The sequence below is a fragment of the Danio rerio genome, chromosome 8 (assembly GCF_052040795.2).
Source record: "Danio rerio strain M-AB ecotype USA chromosome 8, GRCz13ab, whole genome shotgun sequence".
Lineage (NCBI taxonomy): Eukaryota > Metazoa > Chordata > Actinopteri > Cypriniformes > Danionidae > Danio > Danio rerio.
Genome location: NC_141028.1, coordinates 6470872 through 6490500, shown reverse-complemented (window position 1 = coordinate 6490500; position 19629 = coordinate 6470872). Strand labels below are relative to the sequence as shown.

The 19629-nt window shown below is 38.4% G+C and overlaps 2 protein-coding genes across 3 annotated transcripts; one reads left to right on the top strand and one right to left on the bottom strand.

Annotated features, from left to right (window-relative positions):
- Positions 1–889: 889 nt before the first annotated feature.
- Positions 890–3642, bottom strand: LOC147842536 (heat shock 70 kDa protein). The gene is made up of 2 exons (XM_087264111.1): positions 3539–3642; positions 890–3090 (listed from the first exon to the last, which is right to left on the bottom strand). The coding sequence occupies exon 2, from the start codon at positions 3072–3074 to the stop codon at positions 1143–1145; it is 1932 nt and encodes a 643-aa protein (XP_087120237.1). The 5' UTR covers positions 3075–3090; positions 3539–3642; the 3' UTR covers positions 890–1142.
- Positions 3643–9460: 5818 nt separating this feature from the next.
- ciao1 (cytosolic iron-sulfur assembly component 1) lies at positions 9461–19629 on the top strand. 2 transcript variants are annotated; one of them, XR_015497323.1, is made up of 8 exons: positions 9461–9726; positions 12440–12588; positions 15074–15185; positions 15510–15598; positions 15927–16122; positions 17378–17453; positions 18713–19097; positions 19155–19506. XR_015497323.1 is itself a non-coding variant. In NM_200147.2 (7 exon segments), coding segments are annotated over 7 exon segments (993 nt in total). In that variant the 5' UTR covers positions 9479–9587; the 3' UTR covers positions 18945–19629.

Below are 19629 nucleotides of genomic sequence, written 5' to 3'. Positions count from 1 at the left end.
CATCTGGGTTTGCATTTTTAAAAATGCAGCCCAATAAAAATAAAAGTAGATTATAAAAAAAAACAAAGTTCATAAATGCTATAAGGGTATATTGATGACATCGAAGACAAACAAGTAGATGTGACTTCATATTTTGCTATCAAATTATACCAAGTAATGTTAAGAAGGCTCAGTCAGTTTTGTACACTATTGACACTAATGCAGTTTTACCTGAAACGTTACTTATACTGAGAAAAAAACTCCATGAAATTATTGTTATGAAGTATTTGTTTTTTTTTATTACTTATTTAGGTAAAGTGATGTGGACACCTTATGATGATGTCCTCACGGACATGCTAATGTCACTTTTTGGTCCCGCTTTATATTAAATGGCCTTAACTTCTAGGTACTTGCATCAAAAAATAAATGCAATGCACTTACAGTGTTCATAATGTACTGCAGAACATTTCTGGTGCATAAGGGTAGAGTTAGGGATGGGTTTGGTGGTATGAGTAGATTTAAAGGTGGGTTAAGGTGGATGGGATGGTCAATAGTCTAATGACAAAAGATAATTACACATATAATTACATGCATGTTTTAATCAATCATAGGTACAATGTAAAATTCTAAATTCAGTACTTATTAGTTAAGGTCACCTATTATGAAGTGGGACACACTTTTTATCATTATGGCCTAATTTCTAAACCCTTAAATTACCATTTTCTCATTTTTGCTGGTTTTTCATGTGAAAAGGCAATCTAGTCTATAATGTTTTGCCATTTGTTGATCAGTAAAGTCATGTAACCATGAGCAAATTCCTTTTAAAGAGTCGTTTCAGTGCACACATGTCATGACAGCAGAAAGAGACCATATGACCACACTTACTGAATGAAAACACATTTCATTGTGGTTCTCATGTACAAACACTTTATTAATCCTTTTCATATATATATATATATTTTTTTACATAAAAGTTTTTTGAATTCATGAAAATATTTACACTTTTGTTTACATCACAATATACACTTTAAATAAATTACAGTGGTGAATGGTTGCTAAATAGCAACAGAAATATAAGAGCAGCAGTGTTGTATAAAAATATGTTTGGTCAAAACATTACGTGGATTCTGACTGACAGACGACGTTCATGCGAGTTCATAACTTTAGTCCACCTCTTCAATGGTGGGCCCCTGAGCGCTGGCCCCTGATGCGGCACGTGCCTGAGCTCCACATCCTCCAGCTGGCATCCCTCCCTGGTAGAGTTTGGAGATGACTGGATTGCAGACTTTCTCCAGCTCCTTCAGCTGATGTTCGTACTCCTCTTTATCCGCCAGCTGGTTGTTCTCCAGCCAGCTCACGGCTTCATTGCACTTCTCAACAACCCTCTTCTTGTCCTCCTCGCTGATCTTGCCTTTCAGATTGTCGTCTTCCACACTGTTCTTCATGTTGAAGGCGTAAGACTCCAGGGAGTTTTTGGCAGAAATCTTCTCTCTCTGCAGATCGTCTTCAGCTTTGTACTTGTCAGCCTCCTGCACCATTCTCTCGATCTCCTCTTTGCTCAGCCTGCCCTTGTCGTTGGTGATGGTGATCTTGTTCTGTTTTCCGGTGCTTTTGTCCGCCGCCGACACATTTAGGATGCCGTTGGCGTCGATGTCGAAGGTCACTTCGATCTGCGGGACGCCACGTGGCGCAGGTGGAATTCCCGTCAGCTCAAATTTGCCCAGCAGGTTGTTGTCTTTGGTCATGGCTCTTTCTCCCTCGAACACCTGGATCAGGACGCCGGGCTGGTTGTCGGAGTAGGTGGTGAAGGTCTGGGTCTGTTTGGTGGGGATGGTTGTGTTGCGCTTGATGAGGGCTGTCATGACTCCACCTGCGGTCTCAATACCCAGAGACAGCGGGGCCACATCCAGCAGCAGCAGGTCCTGCACGTTTCCAGAGGTGTCGCCCATGAGGATAGCGGCCTGCACCGCGGCACCGTAAGCCACCGCTTCATCAGGGTTAATGCTCTTGTTCAGTTCTCTGCCGTTGAAGAAATCCTGCAGAAGCTTCTGGATCTTTGGGATTCTTGTTGATCCCCCAACCAGCACGATGTCGTGGATCTGAGCCTTGTCCATCTTGGCGTCCCTCAGTGCTTTCTCCACAGGATCTAGTGTTCCCCTGAAGAGGTCGGAGCAGAGCTCCTCGAAGCGAGCTCTGGTGATGGACGTGTAGAAGTCGATGCCCTCGTACAGAGAGTCGATCTCAATGCTGGCCTGAGAGCTGGACGAGAGTGTCCTCTTGGCTCGTTCACATGCGGTTCGCAGCCTCCTCAGGGCCCTCTTGTTCTGACTGATGTCCTTCTTGTGCTTCCTCTTGAACTCTTCCACAAAGTGGTTCACCATGCGGTTGTCAAAGTCCTCACCGCCCAGATGAGTGTCTCCAGCGGTGGCCTTCACCTCAAAGATGCCGTCTTCAATGGTCAGGATGGACACGTCGAAGGTGCCTCCGCCCAGGTCAAAGATCAGCACGTTGCGCTCTGAGGATTTGCCTTTGTCCAGGCCGTAGGCGATGGCCGCAGCCGTGGGCTCGTTGATGATGCGGAGCACATTCAGTCCAGCGATGACTCCAGCATCTTTAGTGGCCTGTCTCTGGGAGTCGTTGAAATAGGCTGGAACTGTGATAACTGCGTTGGTCACCTTCTGCCCCAGATAAGCTTCTGCTATCTCCTTCATCTTCACCAGGACCATGGAGGAAATCTCTTCAGGATTAAAGGTCTTGTTTTCTCCTTTGTGTTCCACTGCAACTTTTGGCTTTCCTCCATCACTGACGACTTTGAAGGACCAGTGCTTCATGTCAGACTGCACTACAGGGTCATCAAACCTCCTGCCGATCAGCCTCTTGGCATCAAACACCGTGTTGTTGGGATTCATGGCCACCTGGTTTTTAGCTGCGTCTCCAATCAGCCTCTCTGTGTCTGTGAAGGCAACATAGCTGGGTGTTGTTCTGTTGCCCTGGTCGTTGGCGATGATCTCCACTTTTCCATGCTGAAACACCCCCACACAGGAGTAGGTGGTGCCCAGGTCAATGCCAATAGCGATTCCTTTTGGAGAAGACATGATTGATTTCAAGAAACTGCAGGAAAAAAAAACAATTAGAATTAATTTTATATTTATACAATTTATGGTGCAATTGTTTCATTATGAAAGGATTTTTCTAGTCAACAAGTGAAATTCTCTTAATAACCAAGTTATTATTAGTTGTACAAGTAAAACGCTAATTTTCTTTTGTAGACAACATTAACACAAATTCATTTAGGACATTTGCTAGTATTTATGGTTATTATGCTCATATAAAATAATGTCAGCAACATAAAGTAAATGCCCGTCTGTTCATTGCTTTTTTTAAAAATCCTTATTGTGAAAACGGGAAATATAATTTTCTAGTAGACCTAAAATAAGATGAACATAGGCAGTCCACATGTAAAAAGATTACATATACAAAGTTGATTTTTTGACATTAAGTACATATAATCTCTATATAATTCTGATTAGCCAATAGAGTACAATATATTGAGACTTACCTTACAGTAGATTCTTAAATAGAGCGAATAAACACCTCGTCGGGGAAAAAGTCCTGTCAGGCTGCTCTTTTCTTCTTTGTCAAGTCGCTTCTCTTCGGTTGAGTTTCTCTGCGGTCTCTCTTTCGCCCTTTAAATACAGCAGAGCGCGCACCCGTTCAGACTCTACACTGTTCTGGAAGCCTCCAGTGAATTCGACCAATCAAAACACAGCAGGCAGCCGCGTCACTTCTTCAGCTGTCATTGAGAGGAGCCGCTGAGAGGAATGTAGTGGAGATTTCCAGAGTTTTACCGTGAAATTACGCGAAACAGCGGTCAAAAATACAAAGAGATTTAAAATGTTTTTTTTATTTGAGTGTTTTATTGTACTTATTGCTGAAATATGTGCGGTTGTGTGATGTGTTGTTTTTCCAGTTGCAATGAATGAACAAACTAAAATGATAAAATGTTTGAACGATTCAGTAAAAAAAAATGCAATAAAAAAATCTTGCTGAAATGTTTTACACAGTAGCAAAATCGGGCCTGTGGTGTTTTCAGCTACATAGAAGGCAAACCTGTTTTATATAAGCTAATAGCTTTGGTCAGATTTGTTTAACGTTTCAACAAAACAAATGGATGTTTACTGTACTATATTGATTGGTTAAAACCAATACTTTATTCTGGGATTGCAGTCTTAACTATTTTTGTAGTGTTAAAAACAACTTGCTAACTTGAGAGGTCATGTTTACCCTCAGAGAAATAGGCACAAGTCTCTTTGTTTAATATTGGAGATCATCCTCCTTGTTCAGTCGTGGTCTGTATTTAATTTTAATGTATATGATTGCCGTAAAAGTGTTAGAAAGTTTACCCTGGTGCTATGAAATCAATCTGCTGCTTTTGACCCAGTTAGTGTGTCTTTAATCTAACTTAATGAGACCCCAGTGTGGTCAACAATCAATAGAAACAAAGTGTGTTGTTTTATAACTGTTAACTCCTATTATTTTTTATCTTCTGTAGCATATAGACAAAACATGCTCGTTCTAATAGTTTAATAAAATTAATTTGATTTTTGGAAATAACCAAGCGACACCCCTGAAGGATCCCAATCTCCCTGATCCTCCCTTTGGGAATCACTGTGTTAGACAATGAGATTGAGAATAGTCTATTTCATTCATTGTCAATAAACACAAGGTTCCCAATGTGCAATTTTGTTCCACAAATACGCTGTTTGAGCTACAGAGCTCAGCACAATTGAGGACACCCCATTTTGAAAATGAACATTTTTATCCATTTCACAGTGAATATTGGCAATGTTGGTGCATTTAAACAAATCAGAACTATTAAACAGTTTTGTTTGTTAAAATAATATTTTAGTCGCCAAACTTATTTAGAAATTGAATCATAAAACAATTCAATTCAATCAAAATATTGCAAAGAAATGACAACCTACATATTTTCACCTAAATTTGTCAATGTTTTTGCTTCTCTTGATTTTTCCTCTTTTTTAAAAAAATTGTATTTAGTATTTTTCTGGAACAAATACATTTGGCTGTACTAGTTTTTGGACCATTATCGCAAGTTATTTTGTTAGATAAGCTCCAGATTTGGCTTCAGTGCAGTGCAAATATAATATTGTATAACTTTCTATTAAAAATATGAAGTTAAAAGAGAGATTTGTGAGGGATGTACTTATATACGCTGAGCACTGTATAAACACAGTATATTTGCTTAAATTACCAAAACTAAAATGCATAAGAAATTGTTGCATCTGGGTTTGCATTTTTAAAAATGCAGCCCAATAAAAATAAAAGTGGATTATAAAAATAAAAACAAAGTTCATAAATGCTATAAGGGTATATCGATGACATCGAAGACAAACAAGTAGATGTGACTTCATATTTTGCTATTAAATTATACCAAGTAATGTTAAGAAGGCTCAGTCAGTTTTTTACACTATTGACACTAATGCAGTTTTACCTGAAACGTTACTTATACTGAGAAAAAAACTCCATGAAATTCAAAGTATTTGTTTATGTTTTATTACTTATATAGGTATAATGATGTGGACACCTTATGATGATGTCCTCACGGACATGCTAATGTAACATTTTGGTCCTGCTTTATATTAAATGGCCTTAACTTCTAGATACTTGCATCAAAAAATAAATGCAATGCACTTACAGTGTTCATAATGTACTGCAGAACATTTCTGGTGCATAGGGGTAGAGTTAGGGATGGGTTTGGTGGTATTAGTAGATTTAAAGGTGGGTTAAGGTGGATGGGATGGTCAACAGTCTAATTACAAAAGAAAATTACACATATAATTACATGCAGGTTTTAATCAATCATAGGTACAATGTAAAATTGTGAATTCAGTATACTTTCCTTCAACCTGCAATCACTACTTTAGTTTTTCCTGTCTATGAGTGTTAGAAATTTCACTCCTCTGAGTCCAATCAAATCTCACATAGAAGGTAAATCACATCATAATGAACTACCTCAAGACATGGGCAATTTGTAAATGCAGCAAACTGCTTGGAAGTATTTAAAGTGTCCAAGAAGATGTCTTCTTTACACACATTGATCCAAAGACTGTTTGATGACGGATGTTTTCAGTATGATGACCGAAATGGCATTAAACACCCAGGAGGCACAAGAAGTCAACATGAGGTCAGATTGACGTTGTACCCTTAATGTCATGGGGACGTTGCATTTTGTTTGAAAATGAACATCAGGTTGACATCAGAATATAATGTCAGGCCAACGCTATTGTCCAACGTCCATCATAAAACCAACCAAATATCAACGTATAATGATGTTACAGCTTGACGTTGTGAGGACGTTATCACTATGACGTCTATCAGACGTTGGATTTTGGTTGCAATACCAGACAAATAAATGTCAGTATTTGACATCAATATGATGTTGGATTTAGATGTTGGGTCGATGTTGAATTTTCGTCACTTTCTAACAACCTAAAACAGACCAAATGTTATTTGACGTCAGTATTGGAAATGAAAATAACATTAGCCGCAATTCCACTATCGGGCTAGTGCGAGCTATGGCTTTTATCGGGCCAGGCCAGGCAAATCGCCCGGGAGGTTGAGCAGTGAGGCCGAAATCATGTCGCGTTTCCACTGTCGGGCTAATAGCTCGCAGCACGTCATGCAAACCCTGCCCCCAGAACATCCCCCGAATCGAACGTCTCTCAATCCGCCCACTTCAGCGGGAATCAGGCAGATAAAGCACACCACATCATCACGAAACTATTAAAATTAGGACAACCAAAACAAACAAATGACACGTTACTGTACAGCAGTACAATACGCACATACCTGTGTGTTCTCATTCATCATATTCATTTACTCACCAACCGACTGTTGGCATCGAAATCCAGTGGTCTTGCCACTAACGGAGGGACCCAGCGCAGGGAGCGCACACATCCATAATATAAAACCACATATATAAAATTCTCCATGAATGACTCGGTATAAAATGTATTTTATAACATCCTCAGTTAGACAGACGCTGTCCAACATTCATCCCAAATGCTCCGGAGAGAACTGAAACATGAACTTTTCCCTATAGGCTTTATAACACTTAACAGGTTATTCCCTTTATTTAAAGGTGTTGCTTATTATATTCTAAGTAAAGGAAAGTGTTCAGTGTTTCAGCACATAAGAGCAGCACATGATAAAATATAGCCTATATTTCGTTGCGCTCAGCAGCCATGCACTAATAAAGCTCTTCATGTATTTAAAATTTACTTTTTTTAATTTTACCACGTGTAACGACGGGCAGTGACACCAACAACAGAAGTTTGGATCCACGTGCAGGTTTATTAGAATTGTCAGGCAAGCAGTGGTCAATACCGGCAAACAGATGTATGAGGGCAATCCAAAGTTAAAACAACAGGCAGTTGGTCAGAGGCAGGCAGCAAACAGCATTAAATAAATAAACAAGGCAAAGATCAAAACACGGGAAACCAAGACCAGGATAACGCATTGTAATGTCACCTTACAGATGAACAAGACTCGGCAAACTGAAGGAGTGAATGTGCGGCTTAAATAGTGTGTGTTAATCAGTCTCTGAAAGTCCTCAGGTGTGAATAAAAATCAAGCTAAATGAGAAAGCAGGTGTGTGGGCGAAGAGCATGTATAAAGTTGTAGTCCAGGAAAAGTGTAGTTCTAAGTGTGTGTGTTTACCAGCGACATCTGGTGGTTGTTCGCTGGTGAACGTGACACCACGTCATATAAAAACATACACACTTGTTTGAGGACACAGAACACATTTTGAACTTGCAGTTTTCCCCGATGCGTCTGTAAAGTGCTGCGCAGCTGCAGACAGAAAAAAAGGTCTCCTATTTCTGCTTTCACTCACACACTGAAAATGCTCTGTTTGCATGATTTTATTAATATCATCGTATCCAAATACTTCAGAAATAATATTTAAAACATTCTCCGCTGTTTATTGTTTTTAGAAAATATCTAAAATCTTTTTTTTTTCAGAGAGGCTTTTAAAAAATGAAAGTTAAATAAGGCTTTAAAACAGTTTGATATAGTACCTAATTGTTATAGCTAGCTTTTGTTAGTTTTATATTGGTGTATTTATTTAATGTGATTTTATTATATCTGATATTTGTAATTCTTTAAATTATTTCAACATAGCTTAGGCTATTTTATCTAGATACGACACTATTGTTTTGAGCCTACAAAAGTGGACATGAAATTTGTAAAGTTTAATGTCTTTCTGTTGTATTCATATAGTGTATTATCTCCGAAAATAAATAAAAACAATAAAAAATAAAAGAAAAAAGCCGCTTGCGGCATCAACATAGTTGAAAACTCATCAACTTTAGTCTTACACACATACAGGCATCTAAACGCGCACAAACACACCTTTTAAACTTGACAAAAACTCTCGAAAACCTTTACTGTCTGCTGTGTCTTTAATATGGTGTAAAGATTATTACACGTTATTGAAACATCAAGGAGGACGCAGCAAAGAAAAGTCACTTATATAAATTAAAACTACTTTATTATTTTATGCAACAGCCTTACATTTAAAAGAGAAACATAAGGGCGATCATACGCAAAAAGACCCCAACCTATTTGTTCCAGATGTTTTCTTTCCCTTATTTATTCATTTATTTATTTGTTTGTTTATGTGTTTGGCACATGTACTCGTGTGCAATCGGAAAATTGTGCCCGCCTCTCCTTTCACTCCGCCCCGAAGCCCCAGTTGGCCCTCTTTGGCCCAAGGTATTCGGTGGGCTGAAAAAGGCCGGCCGCTGGCCCCAAGAAAGCCCTGATTTGGCTTGATTAGCCCCCGGAAGTGACAGTGGAAACGCAACTGGCCGTGGCTCGCTCGCTTTAGGTGCGGCTATTATCCTTAGACGCTGGCTAGATATTGAATTTTGATCACCTGACATCACAACCTAAAACTAACCTAATAATAACGTCTTATGACGTTGTGTGCCTGCTGGGCAATAACTCGATGCACTACAGAATGTTACGTTTACACACATTCACAAACTACAACGCATCAGTTTTTACCAGCGTAATACTCACTACTCTTGAGTTCTTTTGAAACGGCTACTTTTTACTCATACTTTGAGTAATATTCACAACATATAATTTTACTCTACTTGCACTACATTTTTAGGCAAGTAATGGTACTTGAGTAGGATTTTTCAGTATCTTTCCACCACTGATGGAAACACAACTAGCTGACTTCTGTAGTAGTTTTTGTTCCAGCTATGGATGTCAACGGCTGCTTTTTTCTTCAGAATGTCTTGTTTTGTGTTCAAAGGTTTGGCATTACTTCAGGGTGAGCAAATAAATATTTAGCTTTGTGTGAACTATCCCTTGAATGAAACACTACAGTCCTGATGGTGGCGCTACTGCCGCGCATTTCTATCAACCGCAAGACACTGAAGCACAAAACAGGAAGCGGGAAGCAGCTGATAAACAGAAGACTTGAAGTTGTGTGACATCCGAGAGAGAACGGTGCTGCCGACAGGGAAACATTTACATGTCACATAGTAATAATTAATAACACACAGTTATATGAAATGAAGGGCGCGCTGGAGCTACAGCACAGGGTGAGCGCGCACCCGGACTCGCGCTGTTGGTACGTCGCGTGGAATCCCGCGGGCACGACGCTCGCGACCTGCGGCGGAGACCGCGCGATAAGAATATGGGGCAAAGAAGGTAAAACATAGCAAAATACATGTGTACAGCACACGTTTAAATCTATTTATTTAACCCTTCTGTTGTATTAGAATTATGTATACACGGTTCGCCCTTCACTAAACCCAAAACTGGTTTTATATTTAGACATTCGGACTTTCTCCTTAACTTAATAATATAAAGCTAATGATTATCAAAGTACATCATTGTTTACAGTTAGATAAATAGTGCTAATGTTGTTTTTAAGCCATACTTGCATGTGATTTCAGACCGAATATACAAAGTACCATGATAAACAATATAGGGAGCATGTCACAAGTTGTCACTGAACGAATGGACGAATATAAAACACAACTGTAACGTTATCTTAATTAAAATAAATCAGCTACATTTTATTTCAATCCTCAGATCTATTTTGCACAAAGAAACCATCTCATCTTCATCACAATCTCTGAATGTCTAGGTTTCCCTCAGGTTTCATTGTGCAGTATTTCACCAATGTTTAACTTAATCAGAGGCCATAGGTTTTGACTGAAGTACAGGCTTTATTTTCTAATGCTATTGTGTGTGAGTATTGTTTTTGTAGTGTAAAAGTGGTTTTATAGTTGGTGTCAAAATTGAGCACAAGGACAACCGTTGTACCCTAATGTGTGAGCAATTCCAGCATTTTGGATGTGACAATTATTAGTTAAGCATAATTGCGCAGAGAAAGTATATGTGAACATATTAAAACATATTTATATTTTCTAAAACAACTACAGAGTTATGGGGTCAGAAAAATATTTGCCGGTATAAGATACTGGCGGTATGATAACCTTGGTTTCACGGTATTGTAATTACTGCTCTAAAAGTTATTTTTAAATGCCTGGGTAAAAAAACAACAAAATTTTCCTCCTTTGAATACAATATATTTTATTTTTTGAAAGATTTATAATATTTTGGAGCAGTAAACATGTCAGGCTAAATAATTGAAATTAATTATTGACTTCTGCTGTCTTCATTTGTTTCAAAAACACAGATTTCTTTACAATTTATACGGCATCTTTGGATATCTTTTCTGCTGGAGATGCTGTTGTCCTAAAAAACAAACAAAAAAGTAAATAAAAAATCGTGCACATACCTTAGGAACGGTATCTGCCGATCTGATGCAGTTAGGGAGTTCATTCCACTAACTGGGCAGATTGAATGCGAGAGTTCGGGAAAGTGATTTCTTCCCTCTTTGGGACGGAACCACAAGGCGACGTTCATTCATTGAACGCAAGTTTCTGGAGGGTACATAGATCTGCAGAAGTGAGAGCAGATGAGAAGGAGCAAAGCCAGAAGTCGCTTTGTAAGCAAACATCAGCTTTGAATTTGATGCGAGCAGCAACTGGCAGCCAGTGCAAACGGATGAGTAGTGGAGTGACATGTGTTCTTTCAGGTTCATTAAAGACCACTCGTGCTGCTGCGTTCTGAAGCAGCTGAAGAGGTATGATAGAGTTAGCTGGAAGCCATATATAAAATATATATAAAACAATTTTTTTAAATACTTTTATTGTTTCAGAAAAATGTGATACATAATGTATTAGTAACCAAATACCAATCAAAGAACACCCAACCCCATCCCGACAGAGACATTATATATATATATATATATATATATATATATATATATATATATATATATATATATATATATATATATATATTACACATACAGTACATGCAAAACATATTAATTAATAAATGAATAAAAGTAAAATAAACTAAAATAAGATAAAATAATAATAATAAAAAGGGCAATTTTGAAAAAAAAAAAGACATTAGACAATGACAGTTCAACACACATACATTCCAATGAAAGTGAAAAAGATATTAAAGTTAGTCATAACAAACACAGTGCACATTAACACAGTCACATTGTTTGGGATTACTAAACGGTCAGGCCATTCTTACTTAAAAAATAAAGAAAGAAGTCCCAAATCTTGTAAAATATGTGCATTTTTTGTTTGACTGAGTAAGTCAGTCTTTTCATTGCTGTACAAGAAGACATTTCCTCAATCCAGAGTGACAAAGATGGACCATGAATACTTCTCCAGTAAATGACAATCAGGCATTTTGCATGCAATAGACACAGATTTATAAACTTCTGTTCATATGATTTCAGCGATAAGGCAGGTGGGAAAAGACCTAGAACACAGATTTTAGGGCAAACAGGGATTTCTTTAACAATAGTTTTAGAGATTACATCTATTAGGTATTTCCAAAAGGATTGCAAGTGCTCACATTGCCAAACACAATGGAATAGTTTACTCTTATAAGTCAAACATAAAACACAAAACAATTTTGATAATATTAATTTTTATTATATTTAAAATTTGTAAAAGCTTATTGAGAGGGAAAACTTATAGATTTAAAGGAAAAGTAAATATTTCAAATGCAATTAGATAATTATTTTGGGGTCTCACTGTGTTTTTAATGTATTTGCTGTTCTGTTTTTGACCATTTTTTTTACATTTTGCTCCATCATGATAACAAAATATTAATACAATTTTAAATAATATAAAATATGAACCCTTTACAGGGCACTCATTGAAATACTCATTTGAAAATCCCTGGTGTTACTGGTGGTAATTACAAGACTTTTGAAGTTTTAGGACTTTTATATAGTCTCATTAAAACATTAATAGCATCCAGAAAAATAGAAAAAAAAGCATTATTGCATTTTCAGCCTCTCATTTGTTTTCATTCTCAGGGGACAGTTGGGAATGTAAGTGTGTCCTTTCTGATGGACACCAGCGCACAGTCAGAAAAGTAGCCTGGTCTCCCTGTGGGAAATACCTGGCTTCAGCCAGCTTTGATGCCACGACATGCATCTGGAAGAAGACGGATGAGGATTTTGAGGTGTGTGCTTGCATAAGCCTGATTTTTTTTCATTCTTTCAATTTTCTTTTTTTTATTGCAGTATAACACAATGCAATAAGGAAAAAAATCCAATAAACATATCCACCAGAATGTACAATAATAGCACAAATTATTAAAAATAAATAAATAAATATAAATAAAAACAAAAACATTACAGCAAAAATAAACAAAAAAATCCAACAAAACTGAAAAAAAAAAACTTTCATCAGTGTAAATTTTTTCAATAAACTGCAGTCTCCTTCCTGAATTAGATTTTATTTATCGTAAAGATCTACAGTATTACCAAAATTCCCTTTGGAAAACCAAAAACAATGGTTTTGTTGTAAGGCACTTGCATTGGATATAAAAATTTCTCCCAAATAAAATATTTAAAAAAAATAATGTAATATGTCATTCACCTCTAATATATCAAAAATATCAAATATATATTATAAAAATAATAATATAACAAAAATATGAAATAGACATATTTAGAAAATTGGGAAGGCGGCTCCAGGGGTCTCATGTATCAAGACTGCGTACACACAAAAACTTTGCGTACGGCAGGTTTTACGCTCGCGTTTGGATTTACTAACGATGAAATTAACGTGAGAATGTGCGTCGGTCCACGCCTACTTCATGCCTGGCGGACGCACATTTCTTGTGCGTGTCTGTTTTAATTCCATGGGAGACTCCTAGAGGCAGTAGTGTTAAATTGCACACTACATCTTTGAGCCGTGTAATGGCAGCTGTATGAGACGGGTTCATCCGCATGTCTAGCAGGTTTATAAGGTTTCCATACCATGCAGTTAACCAGCCAAACATTAAAGCGCAATTTGCAGCGGTCGCCGGTTTGCCCAATGTAATCGGAGCGATATACTGCACGCACATTGCTATAATGGTGCTATCTGAAGACGAATTTGTATACGTGAATCCGAAACATTTCCATTCAATAAATGTGCAAATAATATATGATGCACACACTTATTAATGATTCCTACTTGTCTTCCTCGTGATGAAGAGTAGCCAAAATCAGATATGTAGCGGGGGGAAAAAAGAAGAACGTCTTCATCAGATGTGGGATTCGAACCAAGTTCATGCTTAAATGTGTCAAAACATGTTGCCATGCGTTTTAAGAGCTACGCCACTCACGCAGTTAAAGAATCCACAAAATTTTACACCTTTACATCATTCAGACCCAACTGTGTTAACCGCATCAGCTAAACTCTCTCATTTTTTTCTTTTGTTATTAATTCCGGAGGACAAACTTGCAAATGACACCGTTTTTCCCCGGTCTAGCTCTGAAAGCAGCACCTCCAATTCACATTCTGTTCAAAGTTTCTCTTCAATCAATCAATCAATCAAAGTTGGGTTTTGCCAAAGTATAGTAATTAGCATATTCGTACGGGGGAGGAGGCAGGCAGGGGTTTTGCGCTCGTGCACATGCGCTCAGTTTCACGTTCATTCTGATGTACAAGGAGAATATGCGTGTGATTCAGCGTATGCAGTAAAAATTTCAGATGTATGAAACGCTGCGTCCAGTCGGTTTTAGACCATGCACCACAGCGCAAAGCGGATTTTTCCGCCCTTAAAATAGCAAAAGTGGATTCTGACACGCCCTGAATTAGGGGTGTCAAAATTAATTGTTTCTTCGGTGCACCGCGATGCAGACGCAGACAATTCGGTATCGGTTCAGTAATAATCATAACCGGTTATTATGTACTGACGTCATTTATCTCCTACGCGCTCTGTCGCGAGGGAGGTGAGCGCGAGTTTTTACAAACCTCAGCGCGGTTCAGTTGGTTTTGTTTTCGATATTCCTGACACACATTCAAGTATAGACGGCAATAACTCAAAAACCGCTTACCCTAAAAAGATCTAAAGTGTGTTTCCTACAAAAAGACGAAGCTGGTTATGTTTCACAGCTGTTTTTCTTTTATTCGCTCGACATTAAGAGCACTGCTCCGCTTAAGCCCTCGCAATATGCGTTTAACCGGGAGAGCTCGCGCTGAGTAAGGGACCGTCGGAAAAGTGCTTCTTTTTTTTGTTTTTCTGCTCCGCTCAGCGCGAGCCCTCCCTGTTGTGAAGGCTTAAGTGTGTGTGTGTGTGTGTGTGTGTGTTTGTTTGTTTGGTGCTGTCTATGTTTGTGTATGTGTTTGAATGACAGACAGTGTGGTGCTGTGTGTCTCTGTGTCTATACAGACAGCTTGTTATAGCCTCCCCCCTAAAATATAACACTGTATATGGAAAGCATCGTCAATGCACCGTGATGCACCGAGATATCGAATTGAACCGAATCGAAGGCATGATAATCGTAACCGAACCGTGAGACCAGTATAGGTTCACACCTCTACCCTGAATGCTTTTGCGCCCTGCGCTTTGCACTTTGCGCATGGATCATCAAAATAGAGCCCTAAAAGGCTAATTTTAGACTCTTAAAAAATCCAGAAAGTTGATCTGACATGTTTGTTATGTGTGTTTCCAGTGCCTGACGGTGTTAGAAGGTCATGAGAATGAGGTGAAATGTGTAGCTTGGGCTCCATCTGGAAGCTTACTGGCCACCTGCAGCAGAGACAAAAGCGTTTGGATTTGGGAAGGTACCTCAGAAATATGGAGAATACAGTGTCTTTCTGTAACACAAATACAAACCTTTATTAATTTTAAGTCACACTGTGATGATAAATGGTTCATAAAGCGACTAGAAACAGTTCTTATTAAAGCTCCAGTGAAATTAAAGATTTTTTTTTTATACATGGTAGTTTCAGTATGTTAGTTTTAAGGATATCTATAAGCTAGTGTGCTCCAAAACAGTGACAATAATTGTTTATGATGAATAAACACTGGTTTTGCCAATAATGTTTCATCTTAAAAGCTTTTACCAGGATGATTTATCTGTGCTAAATGCTTCATTTTTCTTGTAGTGGATGAGGAGGACGAATACGAGTGTTTAAGTGTTGTGAATTCACACACGCAGGACGTAAAACATGTCGTCTGGCACCCGACGCAGGAGGTATAATATTTACACTCTTGATCAACATTATTCAATTCAATTCAATTCACCTTTATTTGTACAGCGCTTTTAATATGTAGATTTGGTCAAAGCAGCTTCATATAGAAGATTATAGTGAATTGAAACCGTGTAGTTTTAGTTTCAATAAAGTTCAGTTTAGCTCAGTTCAGTGTGGTTTAATTATCACTACTGAGAATTTAAACACTGAAGAGCAAATCCAACAGTGCGCTGCTCTACAGATACCATGCAAGCTAGTGGCGACAGCAGCGAGGAAAAAAACTTCACCAATTGTCAACACTGACCTGTGTTTTTTCTGATACTTTTGCAGCTTCTCGCATCAGCCAGTTACGACAACAAGATCTGTATTTATAAAGAGGAAGATGATGACTGGGAATGCAGAGCCACGCTAGAAGGACATGAATCCACTGTCTGGAGTTTGACCTTTGACCCTGAGGGACGGAGATTGGCTTCTTGTAGCGACGATCGAACCGTAAAGATCTGGAAAGAGTCGACAACTGGAGATGGTGAGGAGTTTTAGATACAGTTTTGCATAGTTATTCTTAAAGTCTCCGTGAAATCAAATCTAACCGTATTGATTTTGTTTGCTCAGATTGCTAGTTTTGTATAAATTCATCTGTGCATGTCATTAAAAAAAAAAGTTTGCCCTTCTAATCTAAATTTAAAATCTGAAAATGCACTTCCTGTTTGTTTTCGGTTAAATTCTCAGATTAGGTCTGTCTGAGGTATTGGGTGTGGCTAACATACTTAACCTCGCCCCTCCAGCTGTTAGTTTTGACAACAAACTGAAATGGTGAGGAAGAGGAGTCTGTTAGGTTGTAATAACTGTCTCCAAACCCTTTCCCCATCTTTCTTGTAATGTAATGTGTATTTATATAGCGCATTTATTGTGTATGGCCTACATCCAAAGCGCTTCACAATCATGAGGGGGTGGTCCCTCTACACCACCACCAGTTTGCATAATCCACTTGGATGATGTGACGGCAGCCACAGGACACCAGCTATTGGAGAAGCGGAGAGACAGTGATAGAGCCAATTCAGTGGAAAGGGAAGATTGGGAGGCCATGATTGTAAGGGCCGATAGAGCGACTTTGGCCAGGACACCAGGGTTACACCCCTACTCTTTACGAGAAGTGCCTTGGGATTTTTAATGACCACAGAGAGTCAGGACCTCGATTTAACATCTCATTCGAAAGACGGCTCTCTGAATGAAATGCCGACTTCACTACATCCAATCAGCTCTCAGAAGAAAAACAAGCCACGCCCACTGATTTCTCATTTAATTTTTCGTTTAGCCGCCTTTCCACTGCACACGACATTTGGACACGACTGTCAGAATACGCCCCCTTGTGGCAGTCGCACAGTATTTTCAGTGTTGTCATGCACCATGGGAGAAAAGCTGTTCTGGCAGTGTCCGAAATAAAGGAGCGCGAAAGCAAGAACCTTTATTCTCTGTGCATTTACATGGTTTAATGAAGAAATGAATACTAGAAACTCAAAGACCGCTACAAATATTGGAGGGAATGTGGAGACAACATTAAAAAAAAATTTTTTATTACTTTCTTACTTACGTTTATAAACAGATGTTTTTTTTAATAGACTTTTTATGATTCAAAAAATATCCAAATAAAGTCCTGTTTCTCTTCTCGCGCGCTCTGACCAGCTTGTACAACACTGGAATACATCACATCCGGTCAGCCGGTCGCATCCGGTCAAGTCGACAATATAAATCTAAGAATTCTGCTTTTATGTTTCTGTTAGGTTCTTCGGATGAGTCCTGGAAGTGTATATGCACCTTGTCTGGATTCCATGGGAGAACAATATATGATATTGCATGGTAAGATGTGCAGTATATAGACCTTTTTCTTGGAACGCAAAATTACCCATTATGCTTTGCGTGTATGCGCAAGGAGAATGCGAAGAACTTCCGGTCGGCAGCCGATGCGTGTAAACAGTCACATTTGGACAGCTTTGAAACGATAGTTTTAATCCATTTTACCTGCTTTTATCCTCTTTGAACTAATACTGTTGTCCATCAGCAGCATCTCCTGGACTGATCATTTAAAGAAATGCGATCTAATAGGATGGAAAACAGCTGCTGTGAGGCGTTTTCCCCTCGTTGTCAGACGGCATCTTCTGCAGTTTAAATGAAGCCTCGTCATCGCTAAAGTCAACATTTTCTCTTTATTTCAAATATATAACCAGCCCAAACAAATGTCATTCACCAAAATGTTTGACACACACACGAAAATATAGGCTAGTGTCATTTTAAAATGACAGAAAAACACAAACCGTGGTAAAAACAACACGCGAAATAAAACACAAACGGCTCGCGATTAGAATGAACAGCAAATCAGCCAGCAGAGGATCAATAACAGACTTTTATTGGTCATTTTTGTAAATTGCACGACTTCCATACCTGTTAAGTTTCATGCTAGTACTCTGGTTTTTTCTCTCTCTCTCTTTCTCTGCGCTGAGCTAACAGCTGACAGGCCGGGAACGCACACACACACTATTTCTGACGGCAAACACGTGAACTACAGTAGGAGTATTTCTGACGCGCTTGAACCACATGTGACAGATTATAATGGCTTTAACAGACACACTTCTAAGTTGTGTGTCACAAAAACGCTCTTATCCATTTAAAACGTTATTGAAACCCATTTTCGGAGCGCAAATTACCAATTGTACACGTTGTAAACGGAAGTTTTTAGCATTCTACCGGAAGACGCTGGTCGCTATGGCGCCCTCCATGCAGCAGCCATGAAAAAGGTCTATATAGGAGCAGAAATGGCTACAGGGTTTCTGTGGTTATCGAATTTGTATATACTGAATAATTAGCCATCCTGTATATATATTTTTTTTTCCAAATTTGTGTTTAATGGAAGGAATTAGTAAAAAAAAAAAAAAAAAAAATTGTATATATGTATATATATATATATATATATATATATATATATATATATATATATATATATATATATACATACACACACCGTAAATACACCTAAATTGTCAAAACAAACTTTTTATTTTGGATGTGATTAATTTTTCCCGAGCACTAATTGTTTTACTTTGTGGTTCTCCCGATTTCAGGTGTCGTCTGACCGGTGCTTTAGCCACCGCATGTGGTGATGATGGAGTGCGTGTGTTCAGTGAAGACCCCACTGCTGATCCAGAGCAGCCCATCTTCGCCCTGTCAGCCCACATGCCCAAAGCCCACAATCAGGACGTCAACTGCGTGTCCTGGAACCCGAAAGAAGCAGGACTTCTAGCTACATGCAGCGACAACGGAGAGTTCGCCATCTGGAAATACAACTCTGCCTGAGCCGGTGAATGACGCTCAAGTAGACCGAAAGCACTGAATCAGTGGTAGTTCACCCAAAAATGTGTGGTCTGTAATTTACCCTTTACTTGGTCTTTATTCTCTTTCGTCTGTTGAACACAAAAGCAGATATTTTGATGAAAGCTTACAAAAACTGTAGCCGTTGACATCCATAATAGGAAAAACATATACTATGGAAGTCAATGGTTACAGGTTTTCAGCATTCTTCAAAATATCTTCTTTTGTGTTTAACGGAAGAAAGAATCTCAAACAGGTTTGGAATAAGTAAATGATGGCAGAATGCAAATTTTTGGGTGAACTGCCCCTGTAAACTGGTCATAATGTGGAACAATAGCTGTTTTATTCTCACTTTGAGTACTGCAATTGTGCGTTGATGACAGCACTGGTCAAAAAGACAATACACTTTTTATTAAAATCGAATTTATCTGTTAGACTTTTTGATGGGTCAAAACTTCTTAACCATATTGATATACTTCAGTTTTGTTTGTAGCTTAAAATGCCTTCAGGGCTTTACTTAAATAAAGCCTGCTAAAGATCAAAAGCAGCTCCTTTTTCAAGTGAATTATCATTTTTAATGCTGTATATTTTGCTGACTTAAGTACTTACATTGTCCCAAATGTTTTAAAGAATGTTCAAATCCAGAAAAATAATCAATTTTAACTAGTAA

Excerpts from the sequence above, each read along its gene's own strand:
- LOC147842536 (XM_087264111.1), bottom strand. The coding sequence starts at position 3,074 with ATGTCTTCTCCAAAAGGAATCGCTATTGGCATTGACCTGGGCACCACC.